The following is a 22,838-nucleotide window of genomic DNA, read 5'->3' as shown; positions in this document are numbered from 1 at the left end:
GTATGACATTTAATATTTAATACGTTAGTGTGATTCACTCCTTAAGGACAGACGTTATAGTAATACTTCGATACAATTTCTACCGCGTTTTTACTGAAAACCTAGAAGCTGAAATCTGGATTCATTCCAAAATGAAACCAAAATCGTTTCCCTCAACAGCAATGACTCAATATTATGTGAAATAGTAGACACAGCAACAATTCTCATGCTTTCTCTGAACCGTATTGTGCATTACATCCTGCCTCAGTGAAAAATATGCAGTGGCCGTTAGTATTCCATATTATTTATTTCCACTATTGAGAAAGTGATATAGTTTTTCCGCAAGGCTTTCTCCAATGAAAACCAAACAGATAATGATAGAGATAATCTAAAAATGATGTTGCTTGGTACTAACATCTGAAAAGAGCGCGTTTCAAGCAAGCATTAGCCTGTAACGGGAGAGAAATGAAGTACAGATACATTAGAGCAAGTGTTTGCCTGCATCATATTTCCGGGAAACTAGTATAAATTCTTCCCCATATGCAGATAAAAAAACCTTACAAATCAAGGATGGATTGAAAAAGTAAACAAGATAGTTCCAGTATAGATTACACCTTCACTTACAAAGTACATTATAAATCTTGATGGAAAGTACTCTTCTTCAATGTGAAAATCTAATAAAGAAAAAAATGTGATTACACAATAAATGCGCTGAATAAAATGGCATAAATGTTTCCAACTTAACCTACATTAGTTTTAAATCTACAATTATAAAAAAAGAAATAATGCGTTTAATCTTCACATTCTTTAAAGTTTGACTCTTTATAGTTCTTAATGTGCTCTTGATATTTCATTAATATAATATAAAATCTTTTTTAGCATTTCGTTTGATGATGATTTGTATCTAAGCATTTCTACTGTTTTTTTTCTAAAATAACTTAACATTAAGAGATTTATGTTATCATAAACATAAAACCTTATGCAGATAAAATAATTGTCAAGAGATTACAGATCGTTAGTTCAAAGCGAAAGGTACCCACTATGATTAAATGTTGAACAGTGACAAACCTTCAGTAAAGCAAAGCAGGCTTTCTATCTAACATTCTCCTTAATATTTTTGTCAGATTTGTAACGGAAGGGTAACACACATATTTCTCTTCAGGTCACCCATAAATTATCGGAGAAAGAGAAGTTATCCTCCAGCATGTGACCTATTCAAAAGAGCCGTAAAAGGTAAAGGTACCCAAACGTTCGCTGAAGGCGTTAAGACTGGGTATCAGATAATGTTTAACACAGAAAATCGAGCAAGCTTCTTCAGAAAGGCTTCCATTTATTTTCTGTTTATCAAATTCTGCTCATCTGGCTTATCTCGATCCTAGGCTATTGTAATACATACCAGCGTAAAAGATCGCTCACTGACATTGAAACAGAAATCATGGACTTATGAAGCATAAATCTTGCCTACTGAGTCATGCATGCCGCCATATTTATGACTATTTTTCTTTCTACTGTTGATATTACTATTACAACAATTATATTGTGAGAATAGGATAAAACATATTGTCTTCTGAATTCATACTTCAGTATTCTAGGGAAGAGAAGTGGGAAGTTATAGAATATTAACTGGCGTGTTAATGCTATACAGTTCTTCAGCTTAATGTTTGCAACGCAAATATAATATTAAGAACTCCCATATTTCCATTATTCTACATGTGATTTCGTGCAATATTAACAGGTTGAGGTTGTAAGTTTGCAACAGACTGGAAGAGGGAAGCTGTGTAATACATTATACCCATTGCCAAACCCCACTGCATAATGCTTAAGCAATTTGCATTTCAAAGTTTTCTCCCCTAACTTTCTTGACAAGAATTAATGATAAAATGTTTTCACTTGATTACTCATTTTCACATGATTACTCGCTGATTGATTGGAATTTTTTCGTGGGTTGTACGTTCACAATATTAAGTATTTTATCTTCACTTGACTATTTATTCTTCATGCTGAAGGTATCCCTGAAAAAATTCCTCATTTCAATATTTCATCTTAAAATACACCTCACGGAACAAAAGAAATTATTGTTTGTATCGATAATTTTTCCAGCGAAGAACTGTTTATGAAACACAATACAAATGAGAGTGAAGCTAGAATAATCCATATGAATATTGCTTTTCCATTTTCATTGTGCAATAGAACTTTTAAAATACATAGATTCATACATACATAAACACATACAAACACAGATATACGCCTAAACACACGTATATATGGATGTATTTTGTCTGTATGCATCTTATTTATGTATCTAAGTATGTATACACAAACAAACGCATACATAAATGGATGTATTTTTGTCCGAAAGCATATATATATATATATATATACTTTTACTATTCCATTATATAAAATCATAATGCATAATATTTTACTTAATATCTTAAGTATTTTACTGTGTTTTACTTAACGTCTTAAGAGGTGTACAGAAATAATTCTATCTTTCTGAGTAGTTGATTATTTTATAGATATTTTATTGGAGAAAAATTATTTTATTGCTATTTTATCCGACGAACGTAGAATCCTTTGCATTAAATTTCAGTTTATAATTAAAGTATCCTATATTGTTATAATCACTAATCCGTGTTTTGATGGCAAGAGAAAACATAATGAAGTCCATTTTAAACATTTTGCAATTTTAAACATTAGGGAACTTTCACATTTAGTCAGCATAGAACTAGAGTATTTAATCGATGTGTCATCGATTCCAGTTGCCCTGTTCGAGTTTGAAATCAGGCTGTTTAGTTACGAAATGAAATACAATAAATTATTTCGACTTGCATCCACGTATTTGCGTGTTATCACTGACAAAGTCTCAGTAAGTTAGCATCTTAACAGAGAAATGAGCTATTTAAAAATGGTCTTTCTTTCAAAATCAAAGAAGATCACTAAAAGATAGAAAACAATACAAAACTCAGGAGAACAAACCAACACCACTGCCTATTTATTGTAGTTCTCAACTATATAAAAGTCAAAGAATCGCACTTTTCGAATGTGTTGAATTACAACCTGTTTCACAAGTAGTACTCCATCGGTTACGTTGACCAGTATTCCAGTTGATCCGATCAACGGATCAGTTCACTCGTCAAATTAACATTCACAGACACGCGTGCCCTTAACGTAGTTCTCGGCAAGATTCAGTGTGACATAGAATGTGATTAGGCTGACCCTATGAATTACAGGTGCAACTCATTTTTACCAGCTGAATGGACTGAAGCAACATGAAATAAAGTGTCTTGCTCAAGGACACACCGCATTATGGGGAAACGAAATCACGAGCGTAAAATCGTAAGCCGAATACGCTGACCACTAAACTATGCGCATTTACCGTGTCACATTTTATGAATTTCCGGCATATTTCACAGAGTAAAACAGTTTAAAGATCTGTTTAATCTTTGGAATGTGAAAATATGTAATAACTATTCGATGCTATTCATTTGGAAAATGGCACTCAGAACAGAAATATTCCTGATTATATCCAAGATGAAAGCCAAATTAGAAGCAAGTCTGCATTTACAAACATTAAATTTCCTTGTAAATGTTAGGATGCATCCTCTCAATCCATTCTAACTTATACAACTTTTGGTTCTGCTTATTTAGTGTCCATAGAGCACTAGCAATTAAATAGGACACGCCACACCTTTCATCTTTTTCTCAGCACACTTATCAGACCGTTTAATGATCAATTTCCATGTTCATCCTTTTATTGTCTGTGCAAACATGGGACGTTTTGATTACATCCATCTAGCAACATGTTTACCAACACACATTATATATTACCTCACGCAACAAGCAGAATCTTCTCACTGCTCTCAAACCTCAAATCAATTACTTGGACGTAGCTGCGTCATTTCTAATCAGACTACATTTGGCAACAAATCTACTTGTCTCCAGAGTCTCACACATGCCGAATCCTATGACCCTCAAAGCATCACTTGCATCAGCAGTTTCATAGTCTGCTGAAACAAACTGCTCAAATCACCAGGAAAAAGTCGCAGATCATCTCAAATTGCATTGCGCTTAATCACTACCTCAGACAGATTTACACAAAACGATCAAAAGACCAGTGAAAGATACATTTGCATATTGCTAGAGATTTTATCATAGTCACGACTGGAATGCCTATTTTCGTGCTAAGACGGACTGTATTCATTCTGCAGAAAACTTCTATCTGTAATTCTCCACCCAAACATGACTGGCTCTATAAATATTAGTTTCAGATTTTGGTAAAGAGCCAGCAAGTTTGGGCAGGGGGAAGTCAATTACATCGACCTTAGTTGTTATTTTATCGACCCCGAAAGGATGAAAGGTAAAGTAGACCTCGGTGAAATTTGAACTCAGAAGTTAAAAACAGACGAAATGCAGCTAAGCATTTTGCCCAGCGTGCTAATGATTCAGCCTTCCTCGACGCCTTTGGCTGTATATATATTCTTTTCTACTCCAGGCACAAGGCCTGAAATTTGGGGAGGAGGAGGGGGAAGTCGATTAGATCAACCACAGGACGCAACTGGTGCTTAGTTTATCAATTCCGAAGGATGAAAAGCAATGTTGACCTCGGCGGAATTTGAACACAGAACGTAGCGGCAGACGAAATACCGTTAAGCATTTCTCTCAGCGTGGTAATGCTTCTGCCAGCTCACCACAATTTGGGTGTATATATACATATATACACATATACATATATACAACAGGCTTCTTTCGGTTTCCGTCTACCAAATCCACTCACAAGGCTTTGATCGGCCCGAAGCTATAGTAGAAGACACTTGCCTAAGGTGCGACGCAGTGGCACTGAACCCGGGACCATGTGGTTGGTATGTAAGCTACTTACCACACAGCCACTATATATATATATATATATATATATATATATATATATATATATATATATATATATATATATATATATATATATTAGCACCTCTGAAACGCTAGCAATGCACTCTTCAACGAAACTTTGTAACCCTTCCTTTTGTGACGTGCCTCGCTATCAAAGGCACATAATTCCCAAATCAGAAATATCATCGTAGTATGTTTTCACAACAATCTTAAACATCAGACAGACAGTGGGACGTTTAAATGCTTACGAGTGCAAAGTTCTCTCTTCACAGATGATATTTAGTCCGTTGTTTTTTCTAAACGAATAAACATATAAATATACAGGCAATTGGACCCATTTTCAAGAATGGCAACCTAAGGACATCTAACCCCCAATAGCAGCATTTCAAAATTGGTCATCACCTTGGATCTTTCACCTCCTTCACTGATTACTTGTATGGATTCTACACTAGTTGTACATCAATCTAAATTACTCCGAAGATGATGTTTTTATCCTTGAACAAAGATGAACTGGGGAGTCTTACAGCTGAGTTATCCGGTTATGGGCTCCATCCAATGACTAACTTTCCTGCCAGATACTACAATCTGCTATGAAATGCTCATTGGTACCAACGTCTATGAACACTTGTTGGCCCTAATGTTTTGTTTTCTCACAACATTCTTTTTGTAATGAAATGGTCGCCTTCGTGTTACATTTAATCATACACAGGCACCCACATAAAGATATACACACGCGCGTGCACACGCTCAAACAAACAGAGACATACATACATGTGTACATGCATACATACATACATACATACATACATACATACATTGCCTCAACAAAAACCTGGAAAAATTAGGGTTCTCAGAAGCTGAAGGAAAAAAGGCTGATTAGAAGACTACAGATTCAAGCCATCAATGGAACTGTAAAGATATGTAAAACTTTCCAAAACTTTAGCACATAAATACATATGCATGCATCTAGACATGAAAATATATACATAAAAACGCATCTATAAAACAAACAAACAAATCTGCGCATACACTAACACCAAATACTGCACACACACACAAACATATGCACAAATACCTAGATGATGTTGATAAAAGTTCCAATGAAGGAACCTTGAATCTATGTTAGAGTCCGGCTCTTTCTCTATGGACAAGAAATACAGAAATGAAACTGATTGATAACATGCATACATACATACATACATACATACATACATACCAGAACTCCTACGCAAATTACACCCAACTCCTAAATTCGTTTCCAAATGTGACATTCTAGAGTCTGATGCTGATCTCTCACCTATATAAATTTCAAAATCTGAATATCAAAATTAATCTTCCTTTGTAATGACAGAAAATATTCCAGATTTGATCAATTCCTGACCCCATAGAAGGATTATGTGTGACCAAGTGTTAGTGGCTGGCATATTTGTCTTGTGATAGAGACGCTTATACACGCGCACACGCAGCACAGTAGACCGCATCAGATATATGACCAGCACATTGATTTCCAGTGACCTCTTCCTGATCAGGTTACGGAAGGGAGTTATGGATGTAGTGTTTGTTTGTATATCTACATATACACATTAAAGGAATGAAAGAAGCACCATATCTATAACTCCATTTATAAATATATATATTCGTAACTGTATCTATAAATATCGTGAGTGAGTGTATGTGTGTGTATGCATATACATACATACATGCATACATACATACATACATACATACGTGTGTGTGTGTGTGTGTGTGTGTGTATGTGTGTGTGTGTATGTGTGTACATGATGAGTGGCATATCATGGCAGATCATAACCTCTTATTCAGGTTCATTGTTCTGACTTACTTTCATACTTGCAAGTAAGCAGATATGACTTTTCGCCACGCATCCATCGCCAAAGAACTTTAGAAAATGCAAAACAGATCAAAGGATGAAACGAGGCTGAACATCTACACGTCGTTAGATATAAGCGACAAAAGGCTGAACAACCCTTTTGTCCCTCTCTCAGTTATCTTGTAGGTTCCAATGATAAGAATTGCAAGATGACTGGCCCGTGTCATAGTATCTTTCTCTTAAAAGTGCTGCTTTCTCCATGGCTTTTCCAAGAACAACGGGAGCCGCATCTACTTCTAAGAATTCTATTTATCTTACAGATAGGACTCCGACAAGCAGTGCCTTTGGAAGTCAGTCCGGACCTGTGGGCAATTAAGTGGTTACACAACGCTCCCCACAACTCCAGAGCTGGTGCTTCTCTAGTTAACTTCCATACCCAAGACAATATACCTACCTACCTACCTACCTACCTACCTACCTACCTACCTACCGACCTACCTACCTACCTACCTACCTACCTACCTACCGACCTACCTACCTGCCGACCTACCTACCTACCTACCTACCTACCTACCTACCGACCTACCTACCTACCTACCTACCTACCTACCGACCTACCTACCTACCTACCGATCTACCTACCTACCTACCTATCTACCTACCTACCTACCTACCTACCTACCGACCGACCAACCTACCTACCTACCGACCGACCAACCTACCTACCTACCGACCTACCTACCTACCTACCGACCTACCTACCTACCTACCTACCTACCGACCTACCTACCTACCTACCTACCTACCTACCTACCTACCGACCTACCTACCTACCGACCTACCTACAGACCTACCTACCGACCTACCTACCGACCTACCTACCTACCTACCTACCTACCTACCTACCTACCGACCTACCTACCTGCCGACCTACCTACCTACCTACCTACCTACCGACCTACCGACCTACCTACCTACCTACCTACCGACCTACCTACCTACCTACCTACCTACCTGTTTCTTATCTAATTGAACGAGGTGTAGAATAAACGTACGTTGGTGATTAATACACGAAATTGTGTATTAACATCACAAAAATAAGAGATTAATTATTATATATGTAATGACAATCATATCGAGTATGGGCATGTGAAATTAGAAATAAATTTATTTTATATGCGTGTGTGTGCGTGTGTGATTGCGTAAGCATCTCTCTCTCTCTCTATATATATATACATATATACACCACACACACACATATATAATATATGTAGATACACATACATAAATCTATATGCACATATATTTATATACATATATGTATGTATTTATTGAATTTACTGCTGATATAAACTTTAATCGTATTCATGTCCTCCCTATTGCTCACATCAATACTGTGTTGGATCTACTTCATGTCGTTTACACAACTAACGTCAGATAACGTGTTGTTTCTGTTGGTGGTGGTAGTGTTGGTGGTAGCGGCTGTGGTGGTGGTTGCGGTGGTGATGGTGTTAGTGATGGTAGCGTTGATGGTAAATGAAACGGATATGAAAATGTTTGCATTTCCTCTTTTCAAAACCCTGCAACTTGTTCCTGTCTATGAAAATATTCATTATATATACAATATTTGCTAAATAGAATTGAAAACATCCATACATTAAGAGAAAATGTGAAGATATTGGAGACTGGAAAAATCTAAAGGAATTATTATAAATGAACGAGAAATCCATTACAGTTTGATATAATTTAGAACTAAAGTGATAGTTTGTTTTAAAGGGAAATAACCCGACATACACAATAATTCAGGAATGTTAGAAATGTAAAGGGAGATAATAGCTATTTCCATATCCAGCATATGCTTATATCGATCAATACTAAAATATTTAGCCTGGAATCTAGATATAGTTAGTACAGAGTCAATAAAGTAAGCGAAGCCGTATCTTCGCACACTGTCTGCATGAACGTTCACGCTCACCTACCCATCCCTTGCATATGCTTCTGCAAGTATGATTTATCGATTTTGGATTGACTTTAGTGATTTGACTGTTCAACTTGAATACATTTCAACAACTACAGTCGATCGATCTCTCGCTCTACACGATGATTTAACCAATCAATTGAACCCATGCATGAGGAGTCTGTAGAAATGTACTGTCTCTTTCAGCGTTGGCTATAAATTTATATTTAGAACAATCAATTCTCATATTTTAAGTGGATATAGAGCAGCAGTTCTAACACATTGTCTAAAAATGGGTCTAACAAAACTATAGCTTTTGTCTTCTGCTCATTAATTTATTTACTTTCTTTACATTATTTTAAACTTTTTTTTTCATATACATTTTGTATTTTTCATTCCCTCTATGATTAAAAAGTAGAAGAAAAAAAAATCGAAAACAATAAAGAATACCTCCTTCCATTAAGCATTTGATCACCAATCGAAAGTTTACTCAGGTCAGTGTCTTGAGGTTTATGGGCGTGGGAAGACAGCAACGTTGGGAATAAAATCTGAAGAAAGAATGCAAGTAGAGAAGAGCTCAGATTAACCTAAATCGCTGCCATAATAGAGTAGCGAGAAGAAAATAGTTTTCTTCTTCTCTTTTTTTTTTACATTCTGAAATTTGTCTTTGTACATTTGCTGATTATTTTTATGTTTCTGTACAGAAATGACAACCTTCTAGTCATAATGGACCACAAATGAATGATAAGAATGAATTTCGATGATGTTTTATTTTTATTTAACGAATAATAACCATGTTACTTAGCTTTTAGCTTCTTCTTCTTAAAGTCGAACAACGAAAGGAAGAGGAAGACTGGAGCGAGCATAGAACTAGTAACTCTAGCAATATTTCTGTCTACATACTCAGACATCTTTATCCACAATCGCATCACTTAATCATTGTGGATATATACATAACATACAACACATAATTCGTAAATACAAAGTTATATAGACTTATATAAGATGCTATATAGAACTATATAGAATTATACAGTGGTATAATAGCATACTCTACAGCATTATAAATTAATGTATAGAAGAAAGGATAGTAAGTCGTATTAAAAACTTACTAACATCAGAGATTTTTCGTAGTCATTCACCATGCTAAAAATAGCAGCCAAAAATTTCCTTAAATCCGTACTTTGACTTTTTGAAACAAGAAAATGACACATTGAATTATATAACCTAAATGCGCTGACCGAAATAACAGATAGAAAGGTCACAGCTAGAATGAATTTTAATCATAGATTCACTCTTTTAGAATTGACATGGGATTAAGCAACAACTCTTTACTTTTAGTTATGTTTTCTGTCTACAAATTTCGAAAACTTCATGGAATCTCTAATCTTTATTTCTACAGAGTTAATAATATAAGTATTAGTTATATAGAAAAGTAAATATATTCGACTTTACATATCCTATATACATGTTTGTCAATGCTTATAAATTCCGGATCAGTTCATGAGGAAGCGAGGAATCCAGTTCATCAGGAATGATGATTCTAAGATGCAAGAACAACTTTAAACTAAAAATAATATAAAATAAATAAAATAAAATGAAAGTTTACTTCCGGAGAACCAGTTCTGCAACGGTGGAAGAGTTGGTGATGCCACGAAATAAACACTCCTTTCTGGGACCCGTCGACGATGCAGATACGTAGAAAGAATGAGAGAGTGGGGAGAGACCGTCTTATTAAATGACAGGTGAATAATAAAATTGTAAACTTCTATGGAAAAAGAAAAAGGTGTAACAATCAAGGGCTGGAACAGAAATTAGAGCTCAGGGAATTGGAAGAGATACTGTGAAGAATCCTTTCCAATACTCTAAACGGCTCAGTCAATTTGCGTATGTGTATTGAACACATCTATCCTATCCTACATTGGCACATCAGAAACATTTTTGTCTGGCCGATATTCTTGTGGCATCGTGCATATAAACGAAATTGGAAGAACAATGTTATATGGTTTCCAATTTTGACCGAAGTGTAGGTACTGCAGTTTACCTCGGCTCGCCATTGAATGGTTTCGAGTTTTGGCACGAGGCCAGCACATTTGGTGGAAAGGAGCTAGTCCATTAAATCGACCTCAGTACTTCACTTATATGAAGCTACCGTTTTCATCAAGTTATTTGAAATAGTATTTATACAAGAAATGTCTTTGCAGCTCTCTTAATTCAGCTTTAAATAATATTGTTTTATCACACATTACAAATATGAACCAACAATTTACCGGTTTCAAAAACAGTTTCAAATAATATAGTAGATTAAACGAATGCAAACCACTTTGATATGCTTAGATAATTAGATTATAGAGCTGAGCAATGGGTTGGAATGGGTTATTAACAGAGTCTGGCGATTCAATTGACTAAAACTTTCCGCCATACTAAATTTTCACATACAAAAAGACATAAATTGGATTTATTATAATAAACTTTGATATGCGTAAATATGTTTATATTCATAAACACATACCAACATATATTCATAAATACATACGTACAAGCACACACACGCACACACACACACACACACACACACACACACACACACACACACACACACACACACACACACTGAGGGGAGAAATCTAAATTAAGTTTTTCCCTTATGTAAGGTTAAATACCCGAAGCGTAGGTAAACATTTTTCATTGGATGTAATATTATGAATTAGTTGTAGGATTCGTTAGAATCAAGGTTGTTTTAACATGCAGGAGGCAGAGAAAGGGGCCAGCCCCACACATACATTCATGTATCATACATATAAATTTGTATACTCACATATAAGGTTTCCGATCCAATACAAGTTATAGATCCAACCTAGGGATGGTTCTAGACGCTTGTATAAAGAAGACAGCAAGCATATAAAACATATCCTATCATCATCTGCCTAACTGGTATCACTATGAGTGTGAAATTTTGGGGAAGGAGGTCAGTCGATTAGATCGACCCCAGTACGCAACTGGCAATTAATTTATCGACCCTGAAAAGATGAAATACAAAGTCGACCTCGGTGGAATTTGGACCCAGAGCGTAAAGACAGACAAAAAACCGCTAAGCATTTCGCCCCACGTGCTATCGTTTCTACCAGCTCGCCGCTTTGAAGATATATATATATATATATGTTATACATGTTATACATGTTATATCTTATATAAGTTATGAATTAATATGATGTAGGCGCATGCGTGGCTGTATGGTAAGATGCTTACCAAAGTCCTGTGATTGGATTTGGTAGACGGAAACAGAAAGAAACCCGTCGTATATATACATATATATATATATATATATATATATATATATATATATATATATATATATCACTTATCTAGACAGATCATACAACCCTGTCCTTATCGTATCGGAGTTTTGGTACCACACATTCGAATTGAGTACTTATTGATTTTTTTTACTATCTATATTGTGCTCTTCGTCATCGTTTTTCCTACATTTGCATATATGCATGTAGATATAATGTTTGATTTTGAATTCTCTCGTTGTCAGGTGCCTCCATTCTTGATGTATAAAGTCCGACACGAAGCCGGTGAGCCGTTAGTCGGAAACGCTCGTTTCGAAGGCTACGTCGTAGATCTAGCAGCCAAAATAGCAGATCAGTTCCCCATGGATTACATCATCAAAATTGTAGAAGACGGTCACTATGGAGCCCTTACCGTCAATGGTACTTGGAACGGTATGATGGGAGAACTCACGCGACACGTACGTACACATTTCAGTATGTCTTACTACTTTTGCATGCGTATATTTTTCTGTTGACATTTTATTACGTTTACATAACAATTGGAATAAAGCGTGTGGTTTCTTAAGGGATGTTTTGTTAACACGAGTAGGGAGTTCTTATGTACCGAAATATATCTAGATTTCAGTCTACAATCTATTGTCCTTATGCCATTCAGTATTATTGAATATTACTGATCATATTTGTATACTGTATAATGCAACTCGAAAATTATACAATTTCATATACATAAATGCCACTCTATATGACACTAACATTCAATGAAGTCATTTATTTCATTGTGTACGAGTTCACAATTTAATATGTGCGCTATCCAAGCGGATGTAACTAAACACCATTTGGTTTTTGTGTGTAGTATTTTCTTTAATATATAACAAAACATGGATTTTATCATCTAATAAAATTGAACCATCTCTCTATGATTTCCATACATGAAAATATTTGCTTTTAATATTACGATGCCTAACAATTAATTGAATAAAACCACTAAGAGCAGTAAAAAAAATATTTTACTTTGGAATGCTGAAGAAACAAATATATTCGTCAGCGATGTGACTGTGATTATATTATTATTCATAAATTTAATGAAATTATAAAATCAAATTAAAATGTTCAGTCTAGTGAAATTAACTCCCCTTAGATTTCAGAAGTCAGTTTTCTTCATCCACTAGCATGTGTATAAATATCATCCAATCTACGTAATCAATTTGCTTTTTATGTTATTTCATTCTTACTTTATTGCAGGAAGTAGATTTAGTAATAGCCCCCTTAACTATCACATGCATGCGGGAAAGAGCAGCAGACTTTTCAAAACCCTTTATGAAAACCGGTATAAGCATTATGATAAAAAAACCCGATAAGCAGAAACCCAGTGTCTTCTCGTTCATGGACCCGTTATCTCAACAGGTTTGTATTGCGGACCATTTTCCATGTTTCTCTTTTATTTCCTCTATTCAGCTACACGTTTATCTTTTCTGTTACATTCGTTTCCGAGTATTCACAGCTAGTTTTCACGTTGTTTTTTCGTTAAAGTATCTTACCATTCCTCTAATAAAGGGACTCACGAAAATAAACCAAAATGTATTTAAATAGGCAATTTCGTAGCGACAGTTAAAATCCCTGTTCCTCATAGAAGTCTAAAACCAGCCAAAATAATATCGATATCAATGAAGTAGTATACGAAAATTTAAACAGTTTTCTTTCGCTGTGCGGTAAGAAGTTTGCTTGCAAATCACATGGTTCCGTGTTCAATCCCCCTATATATTGTATATATGAGCATAGTAAATAATGTACATAATGTGTCACTGGTTCTGGCTGTAGCTACAGCGAAATCTTTGTATCGCAGTTTCATCTGATTTCTCTTACCCTAAACAACTCTGAGTAGAGAATTACTTCGTTAATAGTTTCTAGCTAGATCTCTTTGAATGCCTATGACTTCAATTTCACTTTGTTATTATACATTTTTACTCTCCTGTTGAGTTTTCCGAATCTAGCAAAGTTTAACAGAGGGCTGGGATCTGAGATGTATTTCCGATTACCTCGGTCGCGAATCTCCAACAATGAACTAAAAAGTAAAAGCGGCACATTCACAGGCATCAAGTGTGTGTGTGTGTGTGTGTGTGTGTGTGTGAGTGTGTGTCAGTGTAGCGAGAGAGAGAGAGAGAGAGAGAGAGAGAGAGAGAGAGAGAGAGAGAGAGAGAGAGAGAGAGGGGAGAGTGATAGAGGGTAGCAAAGCATGAGAAAGCGTGGGAGAGAGAAACGTTCACCATTCGTGGATCGGGCGGTGAGTTGTGCATGTGTAGTGATGCATCATTTCACATGCACATTGTCAAGTTGACAGCAAAGTGCAGACAGCTGGCGGGGTGGATACTGAGGACATTCCGTACAAGGGATCAAAAAGTAATGTTGACTCTATGGAAGACATTTGTCCTGAGCCGCCTAGACTATTGCTCTCAGTTGTGGTCACCACACAGTGTCAAGCGGACAGCAGAACTCGAGGCAATTCAGAGGCACTATACGAAAAAGATCTCCACAGTCCAGCAAATGAACTACAGGGAGCGACTGCAGGCACTAGGTCTCTACTCCCTGGAACGCAGGCGGGAGAGACATGTAATAATATACATATGGAAAATACTGGAAGGCCTGGTGCCGAACTTTGGCATCAAGTACTACAGGAATGCCCGCACGAGTCGCCACTGCATGGTGCCAAAGGTGCCGTCCACTGCATCTCACATAAGAACAAGATACTACAGCAGCCTCGGTTTCAGAGGACCTCAGCTCTTCAATGCCCTGCCAAAACATTTGAGAGACCTGCAAGACACGGATGTGGAGGTCTTCAAGACAAAACTCGACGCTTTCCTCTCCACGATACCAGACGAACCAATGGCTTAAAATGAGACACAGTTTAGGGCAGCGATGTCAAATTCTCTTATACACCAGATGTGCCATCAAAACTCTTGATTGGACTATATCAGGTGCAGGAGAAGAGCCATGCAAGGAACGTGAAGAGAGCAAAGCATAAAGACAGAAAATCACGGTGGTGCTCCAGCATGACCACAGCCACTTGGCTGAAATCCATAAATAAATAAATAAATAAATATATATATATATATATATATATATATATATATATATATATATATATATATATATATATACATATATATATTTGTATATATGTATATATGCATGCACACACATGTTCAATCTGTACATTCTACTAACCTCTGTGGGCAATGATATACACATTAATATAATTTTAAAGTATTAAATCGAATTGATTCAACGATAGTGTTTTACAAAAAAATATATTTATCAAAATAGAATTCTCTTTATGGGATTACTAAATTTGCTTTATTCCATAGGATGATTAACCCTCATTCTCATTGTAATTATATATTTAAACCTGTAGTCCTGTGATATTGCTAATACTTTTATCGTGCACATCTTCGAAATAATGAAAGTTTTGTATGTATTTAATGGGTAATTGTTGAGTGGTATTGAGTCACACTTTATATCTGTTTATTGGCAGTCTTTAATGATTGTGACAACGAAATTTATTATGCATTTTATCCTAACAAAATAGAGATGATGCAGATATTACAATTTCAATTAGATTATTTATCTCAACCAGATTGGGATAATTTATAAGCTGAAACTTAATCTCGGAGAAATCGACGATTTTTCTTTTTCTTTTCCTTAGATCTTGTAATTAATTTATATTAAATATCTTTCAATCGAAGAAGTATCCTCGCTATCAATTCATGAAATGATACTGACTCATTCCGACTAAATGTCGATTTACACTTTTTTTCCAGAACCTATGCTTAGCATTCATACTTCCACAAATATTCTGCGATCATGATTGTTTTGTGTGTCTTTTATTTCGGTATTCCCTACAGCTTGTTCGTTTTCATACAACTCAGGGCACTTGTTTCTATTACAAGAAATCATACTTAAGAAGGAAACAGACTTTAGAATATTCCTTAGAAACAGATTTTCGAATATTCCAAGAATGATTTGTTTCCTTGTTTTTCATGCACTTTTAAAGACTGAGTTACTCTTTGTGTCTCTCGATCATTGTGACCTTTTAATAGATTAACTTGATAAATATTTACATTATGAACAGTTAAAAGAAGCAATAATCACTTAATAACATTCATATCTTAGACAGTAGCTGTCGAATTAACTGGCATTGACAAGCTCGTCTAAAGTGTGATAGGAAATTCAGATAGCATCCACCTCAACCAATTTACACCTTATTATCAAACAGACAATTGATTCTTGGAGGAGCACGAAGCGTACGGATATTAGGCGAGAAGAATGGGAAGGTATGGTAATCATACTTTCCCCAAGTGATTTAGTTAGTAGTTATCTTAAAATTAATTATAATTCTACGATTTACGTTAAGATGAAATGAATAATGATTTCTTTATCAAAAAGATATAATATACAGTTTCAAAAGAAATAATATTTTATTCGATTTAAGGGATCCCAATATATTTTATTGATTGTCTTAGAGGTGAAGGTCAAACTTCAGAGCAGTCAAATGTTAACCTGAAAAACGTTCGATTATTCTGAGAAACTTTGCACTCATTATCAGTTCAGTCGATATTTCTCCTCCTCTTCCACCGCCTTACTAATCATTAATTCATTCTTCCAAAGGTACAAAGTATAGCATTATAAAAGAACTTTCCTAAGATGCTGGGATTTTTCTTCATTTCCCTACAGTTTTAGGCACAAGAAGCCACTAACGTACATATGCCTATGAATTCTAGCTGTTAATAAATACATCTAGCAGAAAACAACACAGCTGAGAAAAGCACCATTGTTAATTAACACTAGAAAATATTTCTCATTTAAACAGGAATTCAACAATTTCTAGGTTCGTTGTCGCAGAAAAACTTCGTAAAACTGCTGATTTGTATCCTAATCAAAATTTATCATACTGTCCCTCTTCACGTTTTCTTCATCTTTTCTTTTAATTTTGACTCTCTATTTTTAACATATGGTATTTGAGTTTATTTGACAGTTATTTTTAAAGATTGTTTATCTTTTCTATTACATTCGTTTCCGAGTATTCACAGCTAGTTTACACGTTTTGTTTTTTCGTTAAAGTATCTCACCATTCCTCTCATAAATGGACTCACGAAAATAAAACGAAATGTATTTAAATAGGCACGCCTTCCGTCAGTTCAGGCTTTGCGATAGATATCCGGACGACCATACTTCCTGAAATTTTATGCGTATAATATAACAGAAATGAAAAAAAAAAATATCAAGAATAGCCATATTTCATTTAATTTCAGTGATTTGTTTGTTTCTTACACTCTATATTTTCGTCCCATGCAGGTTTGGATTTGCATAACCATTGGTTATGTAGCTGTAAGTTTGGTGCTGTTCTTTGTGGGACGTTTCAGTCCCTATGAATGGCATTCAGAAGATACAAGTCGAGGACCAAAAACAATGAACACATTCAATCTATCCAACACATTTTGGTTCTCACTTGGCGCACTAATGCAGCAAGGCTCCGAGATATCACCGCGGTAAGTAACACGTTTTAGCTATTGACACATACAAAATCTATTGAACTAATATTACTTATTTATTGAGCAATACATGCATAGACACTTGAAGTCCTTTCCCTTTCATTTCTGCAGCAGTGTTTGGCCCGAAATTTATAGGGAAGAGTTTGTTCAGTTCTGTATTTGTAGAATTGCAGCCATACGAGAAACCTCTCTAAGTTTTCCCCATATTTGCTGAAAAAACGACATATCTATTTACAAATCAAACCTTATATTGTTATTCTTGCAGCTAAAAGAAGGCATTGGTTACGTTCTCACCTCTTCGCACTAATATATGGATGAAACCAACTAATGTGTAAGAAACAGAATTAGTTTCAAGGGGTCAAGTTGTACTGGGGAAAATCTTATCAAATAGAGAGCAATTTAACGATGGATGGAAACCTCATTATCTCAATACTTTTCCCTTATGAGAAAGCAGCAGCAGAACATAAGTAAAATCAATATACACGAAGTTCTTTGAGACACTTGGTTATGTGTGATTGTGAGCGTGTTAGTGTTGGAGGGTACAACCTCGAGCTTTGCAGACCCTCTCCTATTTATGACTCCAATTAGGTCGGCATTCATTAAGGGCGAGAGATGCATGCTGCTTATAAGGAAAGTGTGGATTAAAGTAGATTAATAAAGCTCTGTAGAGATAGAAAGAGAACAGAAGGTAGTTAAATCAAATAAGCTTGCGCAGTAGTAGCAAGCAGCTTGCTTGTTCAAAGAGCCCTAAAGTTGTTTGGTTAGTAACAATAACAAAAAAATCCCATATTTGAGGTAATGAAGGTGATCTATTTTAATTGTGTTTTATTTGTTTCATTTGTATTTTATTTTTGTAAGTTGAGTCTTGAATGTCTGTATGCGAAAAAACAATTTGGGGAAATGAGCAAATGGGCATTGTTGACAGCCAGCAACTGATTACAGAAAGTTGTCCTTTGGATAGGAGATCTCGCAGTGGTATGAACGTGATGTTACAAGAGCACCAAAGCTTTTGAGGGTTGAAAGTTTCAGATGATTTGGTATATTTGTTTTGTAACCGAGTAAGGAAAGTTATTATTTCGCAGCATTTCATATGGCGTTACATTCTGAGTTCAAATTCCGCCGATTTCAAATTTTCCTTTCGGTGTCAATTATTATTATTATTAATATTATTATTATTGATTTTACTCAGGGTCGTTCTTATTCCTGGTAGAATGTATATGGGTAGCGGGCTACTACTTGTAAACTTAGGTATCCACAATCTTTGAATAGACTTTCATCGCTGAGAACTCTCCTGATAATCTTTCCTGTCCCTAAGAGGCAAATTTTCTCTAGAAGTTCTACAGGGTCTCCTCTTCCAACCCCCTTAATCCATTTGTCTATATCTTTGCTAACAGTTCCCAATGCACTATTTATTATAGACACAACCTTTACAAGTTTCATATTCCAAATTCTTGTAATTTCAAATTTTAAGGGATTTATTATTATTATTACTATTTATTATTATTATTATTATCATTGTTATCATCGTCATCATCATCATCATCATCATCATCATCATCATCATTATCATCATCATTTATGGTTGTAGCAGCAACATTCGGGTGTTTTCATAAGCGTTATTTATTTGTATATACAAACACATTTTCATTGCTCATATCTGTTGTTCGACCTTTGTTAAAGTGATCAGGCGCCCAATGGGCTGGTGAAATCTTCTTTCTTGCATATTCATGGCAAAAAAATTCAGAAAAAATTTTGAAATTTTGGTTTTCAAAAACCACAAATATTAAAGATAGCGATCTTCTTTATAACCAACCACATTAATAGGGCAGTGGCAGATATTGTTGAATTGAGTGTGGGCCACCAAGTCAATCAATGAAAGAATTATTATTTCTCCTCAATTTACAAAGTGTAAAAAAGAAAATAGAAAACATTACGAACAGGAAAAGCAGTACAGCTACAAAAACAACATCAACAACAACAACAACAACCTACTCCTAAACGCTACCATCTGCAAGAGAACCATCGCCGCCTCCGCAGCAACAGCAACAAAAATAAAGCATGACAATAAAAGCATAAATTCGCTGCCGCTACCACCTTCACCCCGCCGCAGTAATTACTAACCCTCAGCAACAACAAGAACAGTAACAAAAATTGCGAATCAATGTACAGCAACAAAGTAAGCACTCTCATCGCTGCTGCTATATCTGTTATCTCTAACAGTTATCGCTGTCCTCTAACGACTGAGTGTGTGATCTCCTAAATCAACACCAGAAGGAGAAATCCTTTGCAAAGCAGCAACCATTATCATACTGATCTCTGCCCCCTGTAGACACTCATTTGCATCAAAGCAGAGCATCTTGTAAAAATCTGTACACAGCCGCTTAATTTGTACAGGAACACCAACTGAAAAACTCTACCAGATAGACAATATTTTACAGGAGAATCTCACTGAGAAACCGACACGTGAACATAGCTACACATGTTCAGGTGGAAAAGTGTTTGCGAGAAATATGGGCAGATTTAGAGGAATTGCACTAGATTGAAATATTCAGCCCTTGTGCAATTTATAAACGAAGTCCTCGAAGCAAAGCATTCAGTTTTTTCTCTGTGGGGATTAGGCATGAGTTGGTTTGGCTGCCAGCACTAAAATTTTAAAATTTGGCATATTAATATAGTTTTTCAAGCTGAATCGCAGCAGTTACTTCACTTTTTCCAGAAAATGATTTAAAAATGTTATAGAGGTTTGAAATTTGATCGTTTTCACCCAGTCAGGAAACAAGATTTGGAAGCTGTAATTTAGTGCGTGACTGCACGTGTTGTCAACATTCTGAAAATAGCACGTGTTTTTACATGAAACTGTAAACAAATCACATTCTGCTTAACGAACAATATATAAATCCTTATAACATTTTTAAAATTTGAAATTGTCAGAAAAGTTTTGCTAATTTGTACTCTACACACAGGATTTCATGGGATTGTACAAATATTTTTTTTAAATGGGTGGGGGCGTGATTTAAGGCCTATTTAGCTGTTCTAGCACATCTCACGACCAGGATACAAGCGAGAGAACACAGCGTCAGCGCGTGTGGCATCGCGTAGAATATATTTGTCAACACACGTGCTTTTTCACTGACAAGACAGTTCTCATATTTGGCTTGTTACTATGGAAACAGTTACGAATGTGTCTTACGATTGGCTAAAATGATCCCAAAGTTTTCAAACTTTAATTGCTACTAACTATTCATTTATTAATTTATAGCGAAAATGATTTTCACGTCATTCATTAACCTGTAAAAGTGTATCATTATAGTGAATGTGAAATCAATTCAAACAGAAAATGAAGCTGGCAGCCAAGCCATCTAGATCCGACATTTGTATTTTTCTCGTTTACTAAAGAATACATGTAATTAGTGTGAAAATATTTGATATTCCAATGTAGCTGTAAATCCGGTATTGTCTTTGCTGTAAAAAAAGACAGAGGAATTATCCGAAATAGGACTTGTGGTCCTATTTCAGTTAAATTAGAATACTTGAAAAAATCCTCTATTCAATTACTCTGCCGAATAAAGCAGAACTCCACGTGATGGCGGGAGTGGCAAAAGACAATCGTGTTATATAAGTAGTGATACCAATCACATGAAAGCCTTCTATACATAATAGGAGGCAAAAAGTATGGCGGCACCGTCTGCATCCCACACCTCAAATAAAACAACTACAAGAAGAACATTGAGAGCGTACAAACTACACCTGCAGGAATAGCAACATCAGTATCAACTATCTATTGCGGAGGAGTTTGGGGCCTGGACCATTGGATGATCTCCAGAAATCCATGGCATGGCAGGACTACCAAGTGATGATATCATTTTGAGATAAACTCTACAAACATGGAAGTGACCTCAGCCTGAGCTGTCGGCGAGGCGCAGAGAGTAAGGAAACCACTCTGCTAGTATTCATCCAATACCCGAACAAAACCGACCTGTGGAGTCAAATTGAACTGGTATCACGTGTAGGTCACACAAACATACACACACACACACACATCAAACATAAACACACACTCACTCATGCGAGTACGCACTTTTATATGCATATATATATATATATATATATATATATATATATATGAAATAAAAATGATAATTCGGGGTAGCTAAAAGTATCCAGACATGTATGAATACTTGATGTGGTTTTAGAGTCAAGTTTTGACTGCTATCTCTAGCATGGTGGTATCTTTTAGCTACCCTCAAATATAATTTTGATAATAATTATTACATGTATGGTTTTTATTCCCATGCTGGCCATTTGATATGATCTTTATTTTAACTAACATTATTTATATAAATTTATATCTATCTATCTATCTATATACACAGAGGGAGTGTGAGAGAGAGAGAGAGAGATAGAGAGAGGGAGAGAGAGAGAGACAGAGATAGAGAGAGAGAGAGAGGAATATATCTACGCATACATACACATGCGTGTGTATAAATATCCTTTAATTGTTTCAGTCATCAGAATATGTCCATGCTGGGGCACAGCTTTGCATAATTTTAGTTGAACGAATCGACCCTAGTGCTTATTATTTCTAAGCCTGGTACTTATTCTATCGGTCCTTCTTTGGCACACAAGCACACACACACACACACACACACACACACACACACACACATATATATATATGTATGTGTGTGTGTGTGTGTGTGTGTACGCATGCATGGGGGACTGCTGGTATTCCATGAAACAACCTTGCCCGGACTTGTGCCTCGGAGAGTAACTTTCAAGGTGCAATCCCATGGTCAGTCATCACCGAAGGCGGTCGTTACCGTTTATGTATATATATATATATATATATATATATATATATATATATATATAAAGAGAGAGAGAGAGAGAGAGAGATAGAGAGAGAGAGAGATAGAGAGAGAGAGAGAGATGATACATGTACAAACGATCGTGTGCGCGCACACACGCGCATACACACTCACACACACATTAGTTATATCAGAAGTGCCAGCCGTCATAATCATAAACAACTCTAACCCGTTGGCTTTCAATACTGTTTTGAACTACTCGCGTCTACCAATATCCACTCTATACGTACATAAATATATACATGATACATACATAATACATAGATACGTACATCATACACACGCTTACGTACATACAATGTGAACCGCCATAGTCACAAGTGAAAGGCTAAAACCAGTAAAGAAATAAAAGATTGTATATATCTATGAAATCCAAGATTTTGCCTTTCATTATTCTTTCCCTTATATTCGCTAATTCTTTTATCGGTAACCGATAATGTTTGATGTACTTGTTAATATAGGACCAAAGAAAGAATG

At 35.7% G+C, this 22,838-nt stretch overlaps 1 protein-coding gene across 3 annotated transcripts in view; it reads left to right on the top strand.

Annotated features, from left to right (window-relative positions):
- The window catches only part of LOC106876580 (glutamate receptor 4), a 735,993-nt gene that overhangs the window by 311,314 nt on the left and 401,841 nt on the right, over nt 1-22,838 (top strand). For all 3 annotated transcript variants that reach the window (XM_014925186.3, XM_089348773.1, XM_089348776.1), the window contains exons 10-12: nt 12,193-12,405; nt 13,190-13,351; nt 17,297-17,490. In XM_014925186.3, coding sequence (XP_014780672.1) covers nt 12,193-12,405; nt 13,190-13,351; nt 17,297-17,490 — 569 coding nt within the window. The remainder of the gene's footprint in view (nt 1-12,192; nt 12,406-13,189; nt 13,352-17,296; nt 17,491-22,838) is intronic.

Source organism: Octopus bimaculoides, chromosome 1, assembly GCF_046866305.1.
Source record: "Octopus bimaculoides isolate indiv1 chromosome 1, ASM4686630v1, whole genome shotgun sequence".
Taxonomy (NCBI): domain Eukaryota; kingdom Metazoa; phylum Mollusca; class Cephalopoda; order Octopoda; family Octopodidae; genus Octopus; species Octopus bimaculoides.
This window is presented reverse-complemented; position numbering and strand designations above follow the sequence as displayed.